This window comes from Epinephelus fuscoguttatus, linkage group LG21 (assembly GCF_011397635.1).
Source record: "Epinephelus fuscoguttatus linkage group LG21, E.fuscoguttatus.final_Chr_v1".
Classification (NCBI taxonomy): Eukaryota; Metazoa; Chordata; class Actinopteri; order Perciformes; family Serranidae; genus Epinephelus; species Epinephelus fuscoguttatus.
In genome coordinates this window covers 2,509,574-2,523,310 of record NC_064772.1, presented here as the reverse complement: position 1 = coordinate 2,523,310, position 13,737 = coordinate 2,509,574, and the positions used below count along the sequence as shown (strand labels likewise).

Below are 13,737 nucleotides of genomic sequence, written 5' to 3'. Positions count from 1 at the left end.
ACTTATTTTACGCCTGTGGAACTGGATGTGCTCATGAATGCCTACAGCGAATATGAGCATATATTTTGTAAAAAAAAAAAAAAAAAAAAAAAAGTATCACCGTTAAAGCTGCCAAGGAGAGAGAGGCGGCATATGAAATTTAGAAAGCAGAATTTTCTTTGAGGGGATGTTAGTGGCTTAGTGGATAGAGCAGGCATCCCATATATAGGCTATTGGTTTATATATATATTGGTTTTGCCACAGCGGCCCGGGTTCGACTCCAGCCTGTGGCACCTTGCTACATGTCACTCCCTTTGTCTCTCTCCCCCTTTCATGTTTAACTCTCCTGTCAATTTAAGGTAAAATGGCCCCCCAAAAATTTTGCTAATTTCAGCAGCTATTTTAATTACATATACATGATTGATGACTTAGGCCTATTTGAGCGCAACGGCGCATGGACACTCACCCTCTTGCGCAAGTAAAACAAATCATTCAGCACACTATGCAAGTACAGATTTCAACCAGCAGCAGAAACGAAAGGCGAATCCTGCCAGTTGTGGGTTGAACGGGGGTCACAGACACCGTATTCCTGTCAAATGCGCCGCAAGATAAGGCTTACCGGTGATGGGGAAGTCCGGCTCCACGTCCAATAATTTGCTCTTTGTTGATTTCATGACTGCCCAGAAATACCTGATCAGCCGAGCCGTGGTGGCACACAGGTGTGATGTGTCACACTGTTCACATTGTCACACTGTTCACATTTGTCTCTTTGTGGCAGGTAACGGTCCACAAACCTCACCGCACTTAAGGGACTGTTCTTTACTTATGAAGGAACTGTTCTTTACTTGTCAGGGGAGGACGGTGGCTGGTTGATCTTTATTTTATTTTTTTATTTTATTTTGATCCCCCCTGCTGTTTTTGAAGTATGAATAAGTCAATAAGTAATTTATTCTAGGGATGGGCAACACAAGCAAAAACACTATTCGAAAATCGTGGCAAGTATTCGACAATTTTTCGAATAATGCCCCCCCCCCCCCCCCACCCGAGCCACGCACACAGAGATCCATTCATCTTTAAAGGCCCGAACATACTCGGGCGGAACGGACTCCACGGAGGTCCGCGCGTATTCAAAGCGGACGTCCGCAAGCCCTGTGCGCACACACCAGTGACTGCTCGGCATGCATTTTTCACATCACGGAGATTTTTCACGGACATTTTTACAGGAAATTACAACGCGGAAGTGCGCTCAACTATGACACCTATGGTCCAAGGTGCCTCTTGCCTAGGGTCCCCAGAGTGTCTTGAAACAGCCCTGCCCATACCCTCTGATGAGAGCGCACGTCCGTGGTGTGTCAGATTTGATATGTGTGGCCGGTAAATTGATTGAGCCTAATGAAAAAACCGTACCGTTCAAACAGATATTCATTGGGAATGACAGAAAAAGGGTCTGAAGATCCTCTCCCGGCGTAAGGAATTGCGAATTAATTCTGCCTCGATATCGATGGGATTTCCTACATACAGACATGTCTGTCTGACAGCTTGCTTCAGGTTCGGCAGTAGGGAGGAGACAGGGTGAACTCAGGGTTTCTTAAAGAAAACCTGCCAGCAAGCAGGTTAAGTTCACAGAGTCAGTTGCCATGGTGATTGACTCAGAGTTTGACTTACCTCTCTTTCTGGAAATAAAAACCCAGAGTTTTCCTCATTTCAGGGTAAACATACTCAGAGTTTTCACTAAATCCGCTTTCTGGAATACCCCCCACAGGTACGCTAAAGTATTCTTACAAGAGTGTCCACATTCCTTTGGCCATATAGCATACTTAAAATGAAATCACGCATGTTCACTAAAATTTAAAGAAAAGTGAGTGGGCCTCTGTGGAAAGATTTTCATTTCTAAAACAACATCTTTAAAACAGTTGTTTTAAAACTGTACATTGTAGTTTGGTGGAGTGATTCTGGTTTCTAAAACAAAACATCCTTAAAACAGAAAATCTGTCAAAATGTATTGACATATTTCACTAAAATTTAAAGAACAGTGAGTGGAGTTTTGTGGAAAGATGCTTATTTCTAAAACTGTATGTCTTTCCAATACAACATCAGTAAATTTGTATGAAACAGATTTCAGTAAAATTTAAAAAAACAAGTGGAGTTTGATGGAAAAACTCTTAAAATGTAAAATTATATTTTGACATATTTCCGTAAATTAAAAAAAGTGAGTGGAGTTTTATGGAAAGATGCTCGTCTCTAAAACAGAGCATCTGTTAACAGTTTTCCTGTTTTCACATTAACTGCTGCTCTCACCTGAATGAGTCTTTGTCTCTCAGCAACATGGCAGTGTGTACTGGAGAAGAGGAGCGTCTGAGACTCTGCAGCAGCTCGACCCGGAGCAGAACCTGCACCAGCTGCTACAGGTCTGTATTCAGAGTCAGATGTGCTGTGTGTGTCAGATGGAATCTGTGCAGTGTATTGATGTGTACTGATGTATTAACAGGACAGTTTTTCAGTGTCTGACTGTCCTGTGTGGATGGACTCAAGCAGCAGTCGGCAGTGTCAGGACCTGCAGGCAGCAGCAGGGGGAGCTCTAAGACTGGCAGAGATCACTGGATCCAGAGCATACGAGGTCACACCTGTCTGTCTGTCTGTCTGCCTGCCTGTCTGTCCATTTGTCTGTCACTCAGCTGGCTCTGTAACAAAGATCTTTGTATCATTTGGACGCTTGTGTTTTAGTGTTTTTCAATAATCTTTCCCTCTGTGGTCCACGTTGTTTGGTTCTTTTTTTCCAGCATCCTGTGCATTCAGATTAGTCTTTCTTTAGTAACTTTTAAACTGTCCTTACTTCACATGCATGGTGTCATTTTTTTCAGCACAAACTCAGCTTAAAGTCAGACTTGGTGTTTTGTCAATTTAACAATATATAAAGCTGGCAGGAACCAAAAATACAGGAAAAATGATACAAGCACCACTATTCATAAACACAGCATAAAAATACAATAAATAAAACTATAGTTCAGTTTACATGTAAAGGGATTTTAAACAATAAGTCAAATGTTCATAAATCACTGAAAATGTTAATAATTTTAAGGTCTACAGCTGGTAGACTATAAAATAATTTTTCAGCTGGTCTCCTCAGCTTGTCCTGAAATGACATAAATAAAGTTATGTTAAAACATAGAGGGAGGGTTAAAATAAATCACAGATCACTCTGGAGAAGACTCATGAGCTGCTTCCTCATTCTACAGTTTTTACTATACACTGATCTTTATTTATTTTTTATTTATTTATTTATTTAGAAATAGGGACAATGCATATTAATGAACAGCTACATGAGTATATGTAAATACACTAGATTGTAGACCACGGCAAATTTCCATCTGTTATCCCTATAGGCAGGTTGATGTAAAAATGTAGTGAACGATTAAAGACAAAGTTAAATTCATAGCAACCACGTAGACACAATACAGAAGACACAAGAGGTGCACAATATACATTCGAAAATACATCAAGTGTAGCCCATGACAACACCAGAAGTGACCAAGGATATCATAATATTGCACATAAACCCTATTGCACATGACCCCGTTGCATGTGACACCAGGTTAATCCATCAACGGTGTCAAAAGCATATACACTACAAGTCAAGACCAAAACATTCAGTGCAAAAAGGAGTTTGAGTGGGGGACTGTAAGTAATGTGTAGATGGAAGATGAGACTGCAGCAATGCAAAGTTCTGTTCATGATACTTGTTATGCTGTATAGAGAGAATGGATACGAATGAGTAAGTTTATAAAGTGCTGCAGTGCTTATATGAACATTAATAGCTGTTGGTGTAAAAAAAAAAAAAAAAAAAGTTACATTAAGGTTTCATTAAATTAGGGAGGAGTCTGTCCAGGGTGTGTATAGAAAATAAAGTTGCAACAATGCAAAGACCAGTACAGATTTTTTGATGGAGTTGTGCTGAGATGGATATATATATATATATGTGTATATATATATATATGTATATATATATATATATATATATATATATATATATATATATATATATATATATATATATATATATATGTATATATATATGTATATGTATATATATATATATATGTATATATATATATATGTATATATATATATATATATATATATATATATATATATATGTATATATGTGTATATATAAATATATAGAATTATTTTATTTTATTTTTTTTTAAATGCGGGAATATTCATACTGAAGTTAGATTAGAATGTTAGTTAGATTAACAATGGTTACAGATCTGATTGGATTTGAGCCAGTCTTTTAAGTGCCTTTTGAAAAAAGAAAAGGTAGAGCATTCCCTTATTGAGATTGGCAGACTGGTTACGGTTACATGATAGCTTCTCATTCGGAATGAAATGAATCTGAATGAAATCATTCGGAATTAAAGTGTTTCCAGGTAGTTTACATGGGAAATATTAATTCCGAATGAGGGTTTACACGGGAGATCAGTTCAATCGCCTTTATTCAGGTCTGCGCAAGGTTTGGGGCAGGGAAGGTTTCTGATTGGATAGGGGGCGGGGCGGATGTTACGTGTTTACGTTTACCGGAAGAAAACACTGTGGTCCTCGCTCCGGATAACAAGATGCTTGACGACGCCGTTATTACTGCCTTTTTCGGGTGTGTTTTGCTTATATTCTTGAAGCAGCAGTACGACAACAACCTTGTTCTGCTAATGCTTCATCTGTTGAGCAGGAGAAGGGAGGCAGAAGACCATGCTGTGGCGAATGGAAACCGGTGAGTGCAACGAGTCGGACTGCTCTAGCTCAGCCCGTTGCTATGCAGCCCGTTGCTATGTGCGCTATATACGTCATCGCACCAGAAAGGCAAGGAAACGAGCATATGCAGAAAGACCGGAATGAACTCAAAGAGGAATGAGTGTATGCATGCACACAAAACTCTTTCACTCGGAATGACAAACGGAAGAAACCACCCCCTTTAATCGGATTTAATTTTCAATCGGAATGACCATTTTTCAATCGGAATGACCGTTTACATGACCACTTTTAATCGGAATGGCCGTTCATTCCGATTAAAAGTGGAATTAAACTGTCCATGTAAACGTACTGACTATTCCAGGTTTTACTGCCCCTGACTGACAGAACAGTTTATGAAAAGGAAGTGCATCTAAATGGAATTTCGCAGTCTCGTTTTGAGATTGCTCTAGTGGTGGTATTACTGGAGGATTTCCGTTTAAAAAACTGACTCAAAGGTGGAGATGCAAGATTCAAGATCTTATATACAGAACATGCAAGTTTAAAAGTAGTGAAACTGTCGAAGCTTATAAGATTGTGGCGTACTAAGATGTCGCAGTGATGGTGGGAGAGTGGTTTTCTATCAAAAATGTTCAGAGTTTTTTTTATAGAGAGATTCAGTAGGTTTGAGTATTGTTTTTCCTGTGAGTGACCAATTAGTGAAGGCAGTATTCAGTATGTGAGAAGATCATTGAGTGCATGAACATTCTTGCTGCTTCTTCAGTTAGTGATGATCTTATTTGTCTAAAGTTACTCAAATTTAACTGTTCTAGTGATTTTCTTAACATGATTTTTGAATGACAGAGTTGGATCTAAAATGACACCAAGATACTTGAATTCTTTAATGAGTTCAAGCTCTTCACCGTTTAAAAAAAAATATTAGATTGGCTGATTTCAGTTTTGTGTTTTGAAAACATCACGCAAACAGTCTTTTTGGTAAGTTAGTTAGCCATTCCTGTATAGGGATCAGGACCAAAGTCAGAATACAGGAAGCCTCTTGTGAGGTTTTAGCTTTAGTCAGGATCACTGCATCATCCGCGTACATCACAATATCAGCATTCTTACAGGCATTTGGTGAGTCATTAATAAATAACGAAAAAGGAATGGGTCCAAGTATAGATCCTTGTGGGACCCCTACCGTACATTCAAGATATGGTGATGTGATATCATCAACAGAGGCATGTTGTTTTCGTCTGGACAGATATGATTTCATCCATAATTTAGAGCATTCAGAAAAATTAAATGAATTCAGTTTAGCGATGAAAATTTGATGGTTGACAGTATTGAAAGCCTCTTTTAGATCCATAAAGACGGCTCCTACACAAGTACTTTTGTCAAGAGAGTTTTTGACCTTTTCTAACAACACACTGATAGCTGATTCCGTTGAGTGGTGAGCCCGAAAACCAAACTGCATCAGGTGCAGGAGAGAATTATCAATGTTCAGATGATTAATTAGTTGTTTCACAACCCATTTCTCCATGACTTTTGATGTTACTGGAAGAATGCTGATCGGGCGGTAATTAGCCATGTCTGTCTGATCTCCAGATTTGTAAATAGGAGTGACTGTGGCTATCTTCCAAACCGATGGTACAGTTGATTGATTATTTGATTGATTTATCATGTGTGTAACTGGGAATAACAAGGAATCCCTGTGTGCTTTTAGAAAAGTCTGTATAAGTCTGTATACATCCATAGCTTTGGAACTTTTTAAAGTATCAATGGAATTGGCAACTTCAGTTGCTGTGAATTCTTCAATGTTGAAAATAGGTGCGTGATTTATAGAAGTTACAGTGACATGAGTAGGTTGCAGGAGAAAAGTGAACATATTTCTGTTTTGACAGAGTTTCTGAAATAGTGATTGAGGTTAGATGCTAGGATGTTAGGACTTGATACTAATTGTCATGTGTTATAGTTTACTGTTTTTACTGTCCAAGAAATCAACACAGCTAAATGTTTCATGTTATTTGTCCGTCTGTATGTCTGTCCCTCCATGTGCCTGTCTATCCGTCCCATTCTTGTGAACGTGATATCTCAAGGACGCTTTGACGAATTTCCCCAAATCTGGCACAGACATCCAATTAGGTTCAGCGATGAAGTAATTCTATTTTGATGGTCAAAGGTCTTCGTCTCATTCTAGTGAACGTGATAACTCAAGATGGCCTCCAGGGAGTTCCCTCAAATTTGGCACAAATGTCCAACTGGACTCAACAGTTAACTGATAAGAATTTGGTGGTAAAAGGCCAGGGTCACTATGTCCTTGCATCCACCCTGTTGTCATGAGGCTCTCAAGAGGCTCTTGCCTTTTGCCAGGAAGCCATTGTAAATAAGAATTTACAATGATATTTACAAAAATATTAATGATTAGAATTCTGTTGTCAAAAGTCAAGGTCACTGTGATCTTGCGCCTGACTCATTCTCATGAATGTGATATCTCTGGAACGCTTTGAGGAAATTCCCTTAAATTTGTCTCAAACGTCCAGTTGGACTCAGGGTTGAAATTGGTGGTCAAAGGTCACTGTGACTTCAAAAAACATATTTTTGGCCATAACTCAAGAATTCATATGCTAATTAAACATTTTACACAAATGTCTAATAGGATAAAATGATAAAGAGATGACACTTTCTAAACAAATGGTCAAAAGTCAACTTCACTGTGACATTATAATGTTCAGCAAAAACACTTTTCTGTTCATTACTCAACATCATATCTCAGGAACAAAGGGGGAGACATTTGGTCAGATACTGAAATGATGACACTAATCTTGAAACTGTGCTGATTGTATACATCTTCTGTGCTGCTTGGGGGTGAGATGTGTATGAAACATTCGTGTTTTAGAATTTGAGCTTTGCTGCAATATTCATTCATTCTAGTTTTGGTTTGTTCTCTAAAAAACTATTGTTTATTAGTATGCATACTGTCTGGTTTAAATGTACTTACTTTTGTCTTTTTGTTCATTGCAGACTCAAAACCTTCATAGAGTTAGTTGGTCTCTAGTCTCTATATACAGACTCTACATTCAGTGAATGTAGAGTCTCTGGGCAAACCCCGGAGATCTTCCTTCCGGAAGAAGAGCGGAAGAGCCCTGGTTTCCAGTTGTAGGCTGTTTGTAGTCTGCGTGATATTGACCAATCACGTTTGAGCCGGCTGCAGTTGTTGCCAGGTTAAACAGTCCGTGCGGTGAACTAATGAGGCAGAACATAATTGGCGTCACTGCAAACTTGCAGTGGTTCAGTATATTTAAAACGGAAGTTGGAAACGGAAATTTGCCTCCTCCACCCAAATCAAACTGGAATGCCAAAAAATCAGGGGTCTGTCCCCAGAGGCTGTATCGCTGTCTGCCGGAAGTCAGACGGTGAACATAGCCGATGGGTTCCGAGAATGGTTGGTCTCAGACATTATTTTAAGTCAGTAGAGTCCAGTGTAAGGCCGTTTAGTAGACTTTTCTGATAAAAAATAACTCATTAAACCTCCCAAAAGCATCACACACTCCTCCATCATATTCTGCTGCTATTTGAAGCTGTGGCTTTTTAAATGAGGAACAGATCTGGGTTTAATGGACATTGAAAAAATAAGTGTGTTTGTGTGTTTGTCTGCAGCGTTTCACAGGAAACCAGATCGCCAAACTGAGACAGACCCGACCAGACGACTATCAGGACTCTGAGGTTAATCCGCAGTCTTACTTTGTTATTCGAAGACTCCACCCACAAAATGACCATTTGTAAGTCAATTAGTCATGCTGTTACCTTGAATTTGTGAATTTGTTTGTCTTGCATGCCTCCACAAAAAACAGCAAACAGATTGATTGACTGATTAATTTGGGGCCACGTTTAACAACAAAACTACAGTATGTAACTTGAATGTATATTTAATATATGTTGCACGTATTTTATGTATTGAACATATTTTTTATTGTTATTTCTAGTTATGTAAGTGTGTTGTACATTGATGCATTATACACATAGCTTTATATTTCCAACTTACACAAACTTTATATTCTCATCACATTATACATATTTTATATTTTCAAATATTTTACATACTGCTGTTAACATTATAGCATAATGCACATATTTTATTTCATAATTCCAAATACTTTGTACTTTATACTTCTTACTTCTACTTTCATAATTCTCTATTCTTTACATCGGAGTAAACAGTTTTCCCCTGGGTATCAGTAAGGTATTTCTGATTCTGATTCTGATATCAAAACATCTACAAACTCTCACACAGCTCATACAGTGTAATTGGACCTGCATGGTAAATGGACCTGCATTTGTATAGCACCTTTCTAGTCATCCAACCATTGAAAGTGACATATGCTCAGTACCTCACAAACACATGCATTTTGCTAAAATATTATGAGTTAAAACTCAACTCAAAGTGAAACTTATTCTTGCTCTTTTCAACGCCAGATTCCATGAACAAAAACAGTTATTTTACCTCATGGAACACAGGAGCTGCTGGTCTACTGCTGCCTCCATCAGTTAGTTAGTCTGTGTTATTGCGTGACTTCGGTGAATCTGAACAAATACTTTAATTCAATTCAATTCAATTTTATTTATACAGCCCAATATCACAAATCACAATTTGCCTCACAGGGCTTTACAGCATACGACATCCCTCTGTCCTTATGACCCTCGCAGCGGATAAGGAAAAACTCCCCAAAAAAACCCCTTTAACGGGGAAAAAAAAAACCGGTAGAAACCTCAGGAAGAGCAACTGAGGAGGGATCCCTCTTCCAGGACAGACAGACGTGCAATAGATGTCGTACAGAACAGATCAGCATAATAAATTAACAGTAATCCGTATGACACAATGAGACACAGAGAGAGAGAGAGAGAGAGAGAGAGAGAGAGAGAGAGAGAGATGCAGGTAATGACAGTAGCTTACAACAACATTATTGAAAGTAATAATATTATAGTTATAGTTCTGGCTACTGTGGTACAATATGTTGAAAGTATGTATTAATATCTGGCAGTATACATGTGTGACAATAGTCATATGTGTATAATAACAGTAGAAGTATGACTAATGACTAATGATGGCAGCAGCAGCAGGAGGCATCTGGCGGGACCACGGCAGCAGCACAACCACACACGTCACGCTGTCCAGGCACCGCTGCGATATGAGTTAATCTGAGAGACAGTGGAGCACAAAGGCTCCGGAGAAGAAGCCGAGTTAGTGACATCCAGAATGGCCGAGTTAGCAAGATGCAGTAATAGAATACGAGAGAGAGAGAGAGAGAGAGAGAGAGAAGAAGAAGGGAAGGTGCCCGGTGTATTATAGGGGGGTCCTCCGGCAGACTAGGCCTAAGTCAGCCTAACTAGGGGCTGGTACAGGGCAAGCCTGAGCCAGCCCTAACTATAAGCTTTATCAAAGAGGAAAGTCTTAAGTCTAGTCTTAAATGTGGAGACGGTGTCTGCCTCCCGAACCGCAGTAAGAAGATGATTCCACAGGAGAGGAGCCTTATAGCTGAAGGCTCTGGCTCCTGATCTACTTTTGGAGACTTTAGGGACCACGAGTAACCCTGCGTTCTCAGAGCGCAGTGTTCTGGTGGGATAATATGGCACTATGAGCTCTCTAAGATATGATGGAGCTTGACCATTTAGAGCTTTATAAGTTAACAGTAGGATTTTAAATTCAATTCTGGATTTTACAGGGAGCCAGTGCAGAGAAGCTAAAACAGGAGAAATATGATCTTGTTTCTTAGTTCCTGTTAGTACACGTGCTGCTGCATTCTGAATTAGCTGGAGAGTTTTTAAGGACTTACTAGAGCTACCTGATAATAGAGAGTTACAGTAATCCAGCCTTGAGGTAACAAAAGCATGGACCAATTTTTCTGCATCTTTTCGGGTCAGGATAGGCCTAATTTTCGCAATATTACGCAGATGAAAAAATGCAGTCCGTGAGGTTTTTTTTAAATGAGAATTAAAAGACAAATCTTGATCAAATATTACTCCGAGGTTTCTTACGGTAGTGCTAGAGGCCAGAGCAATGCCATCTAGAGAAACTATGTCATCAGATAAAGAGTCTCTGATTTGTTTGGGGCCAAGAACAATAACTTCAGTTTTGTCTGAATTTAACATCAGGAAATTGGTGCTCATCCAAGTTTTTATGTCCTGAAGGCAATTATGGAGTTTAGTTAATTGATTACTTTCTTCTGGCTTCATCGATAAATACAACTGAGTATCATCCGCATAACAATGGAAATTTACAGAGTGATTTCTAATGATGTTACCTAAAGGAAGCATATATAGAGTAAATAGGATTGGTCCGAGCACAGAACCATGGAACTCCAAAACAAACTTTGGTACGTAAGGACGATTCATTATGAACGTGAACAAACTGAAAACGATCAGATAAATAAGATTTAAACCAGCTTAGTGCAGAACCTTTTAGGCCAATTAAGTGATCCAGTCTCTGCAGTAGAATTTGATGGTCAATTGTGTCAAACGCACTAAGATCTAATAAAACAAGTACAGAGACAAGTCCTTTGTCGAAGCAATCAGAAGGTCATTTGTAATTTTAACTAGTGCTGTCTCAGTGCTATGATGCACTCTAAATCCTGACTGAAATTCCTCAAATAAATTATTATCATGGAGAAAATCACACAGCTGGTCTGCGACTACTTTCTCAAGGATCTTTGACATAAAGGGAAGATTAGATATTGGTCTATAGTTGGCTAACACCTCTGGATCCAGGGTGGGCTTTTTTAGTAGAGGTTTAATTACAGCTACCTTAAAAGACTGTGGTACATAGCCTGTTAATAAGGATATATTGATCATATCTAATATATGAGTGTTAACTAAAGGAAAGACCTCCTTAAGTAGCCTGGTTGGGATGGGGTCTAAGAGACACGTTGATGATTTAGATGAAGAAATCACTGCGGTCAATTCTTGAAGAGAAATTGGGGAGAAGCAATCTAAATATATATTATGTCTTACAGCTGTGTTTGAGGTTAGATAGGTACTATCTGAGGACAGGAGGTCATGAATTTTGCCTCTAATAGTTAGAATTTTGTCATTAAAAAAGCTCATAAAATCATTACTGCTAAGGGCTAAAGGAATACAAGGCTCAATAGAGCTTTGACTCTCAGTCAGCCTGGCTACAGTGCTGAAAAGAAACCTGGGGTTGTTCTTATTGTCTTCTATTAATGCTGAGAAATAGTTTGCTCTGGCATTGCGGAGGCCCCTCTTATAAGTTTTGAGACTGTCTGTCCAGATTAAACGAGATTCTTCCAGTTTGGTTAATCGCCAATTCCTTTCAAACTTTCGCGATATTTGTTTTAACTTACGGGTTTGAGAGTTATACCATGGAGCGAATTTTCTTTGCTTTTTTAACTTCTTTTTAAGAGGAGCTACAGAGTCAAGTGTTGTTCGTGAGCGAGCCTACGGCGCTATCGACAAAATGATCAAAGTCGACGGGAAACCTCTGTTACTGAATGACTTGGTATTGAATTTAATGACGGAGTAATCTTTTCCTTAAATTTTGTGACAGCACTATCTGATAAACATCTAGTATAGTAACTGTTGCTGAGTGGCGTGTGATCGAGTAAAAAGAAATCAAAAGTAATCAGATAATGATCCGATAGCGAGGGATTCTGTGGAAAGACTTTTAGATTATCAATTTCAATTCCATACGTCAGAACTAGATCGAGGGTATGGTTAAAACAATGAGTGGGTTCATGTACACCCTGACTGAAGCCAATGGAGTCTAATAATGAGATAAACGCGGTAGCCAGGGAGTCATTATCAACGTCGACATGAATGTTAAAATCGCCTACAATAATAACTTTATCTGGATAAACTAAACTGGATAAAAACTCTGAGAATTCAGATACAAATTCAGAATACGGGCCAGGAGCATGGTACACTATAACAAATAAAAGTGGCTGCGAGGTTTTCCAGGTCGGATGTAAAAGACTAAGAACGAGGCTTTCAAATGAATTATAATCTAGTTTAGGTTTAGGGCTGATTAACAGACTAGAGTTAAAAATGGCTGCAACTCCCCCTCCTCGGCCGCTGCCTCGAGGAATGTGGGTATTACTATGACTGGGAGGAGTGGATTCATTTAGACTGACATATTCATCTTGACACAGCCAGATTTCAGTGAGACTGAGTAAATCAATATGATAATCTGATATTAATTCGTTTACTAACACTGCTTTAGATGATAGAGACCTGATATTTAACAGTCCGCATTTAATTCTCCTGTTATGTCTTTCTGTCACAGAAGAGGTTTTAATTTTTATGAGGTTGTTATGCACAACTCCTCTTTGTTTAATTTTAGATTTAAATAATTTAGGTGGTCGGGGGACAGACACCGTTTGTATAAAACTATGAAAACTATGGCTGGGTAACTGAACTAGAAGCTCAGAGAGGCGTATAGGACTGCGTCTCCGAGTCCTGGTCTCAACTCTGGGTTGTCAGGGATTTAAATTACTAATAAAGTTTGCCAGGTTCCTAGAAATGAGAGCAGCTCCATCCAAAGTGGGATGAATGCCGTCTCTCCTAATAAGACCAGGTTTTCCCCAGAAAGTTTGCCAATTATTAACGAAATTATTATGTCAAAGTCACACAATAATACAAATCAAGGCAACGGTAGACCAGCAGATTCCGTGTTAAATGAGGTAAAACCTCTGTTTTTATGCCTCTGCGCTGCCGCAGCATTATTTTTTCAGGTTGTCTGTCCATCCTTGTGAACACGATGGGCCCTATTTAGATGGTCTAAAGCGGACGGCGCATAATCCATGTTGCAAGTGTTATTGCTATTTAGATGCAGACACAGTTGTCATTTTCACGCCTTGCGCCCCCGTCATCTAACTAGCAAATGAACTTGCGCTTCTCTGGGTGTGTTGGTCTAAAAATGAGGAGTGGTCAGGCGCAGTCATGGAGCGTTGCTAGTTAGACGACGTAAAAAGCAAATGTGCGAGTGACCAACAAAAACCTGGTCTAAAGTCAACAGCGCAGTAT

At 39.0% G+C, this 13,737-nt stretch overlaps 1 protein-coding gene across 3 annotated transcripts in view; it reads left to right on the top strand.

Moving 5' to 3' along the window:
• Positions 1 to 13,737, top strand: part of xylb (xylulokinase homolog (H. influenzae)) — a 294,008-nt gene that overhangs the window by 46,897 nt on the left and 233,374 nt on the right. For all 3 annotated transcript variants that reach the window (XR_007448299.1, XM_049565798.1, XM_049565799.1), the window contains exons 5-7: positions 2,301 to 2,387; positions 2,468 to 2,596; positions 8,362 to 8,427. Coding sequence is in view for 2 of the 3 variants with exons in the window: in XM_049565798.1 (XP_049421755.1) it covers positions 2,301 to 2,387; positions 2,468 to 2,596; positions 8,362 to 8,427 (282 nt within the window). In the remaining variant the exon portion in view is untranslated. The remainder of the gene's footprint in view (positions 1 to 2,300; positions 2,388 to 2,467; positions 2,597 to 8,361; positions 8,428 to 13,737) is intronic.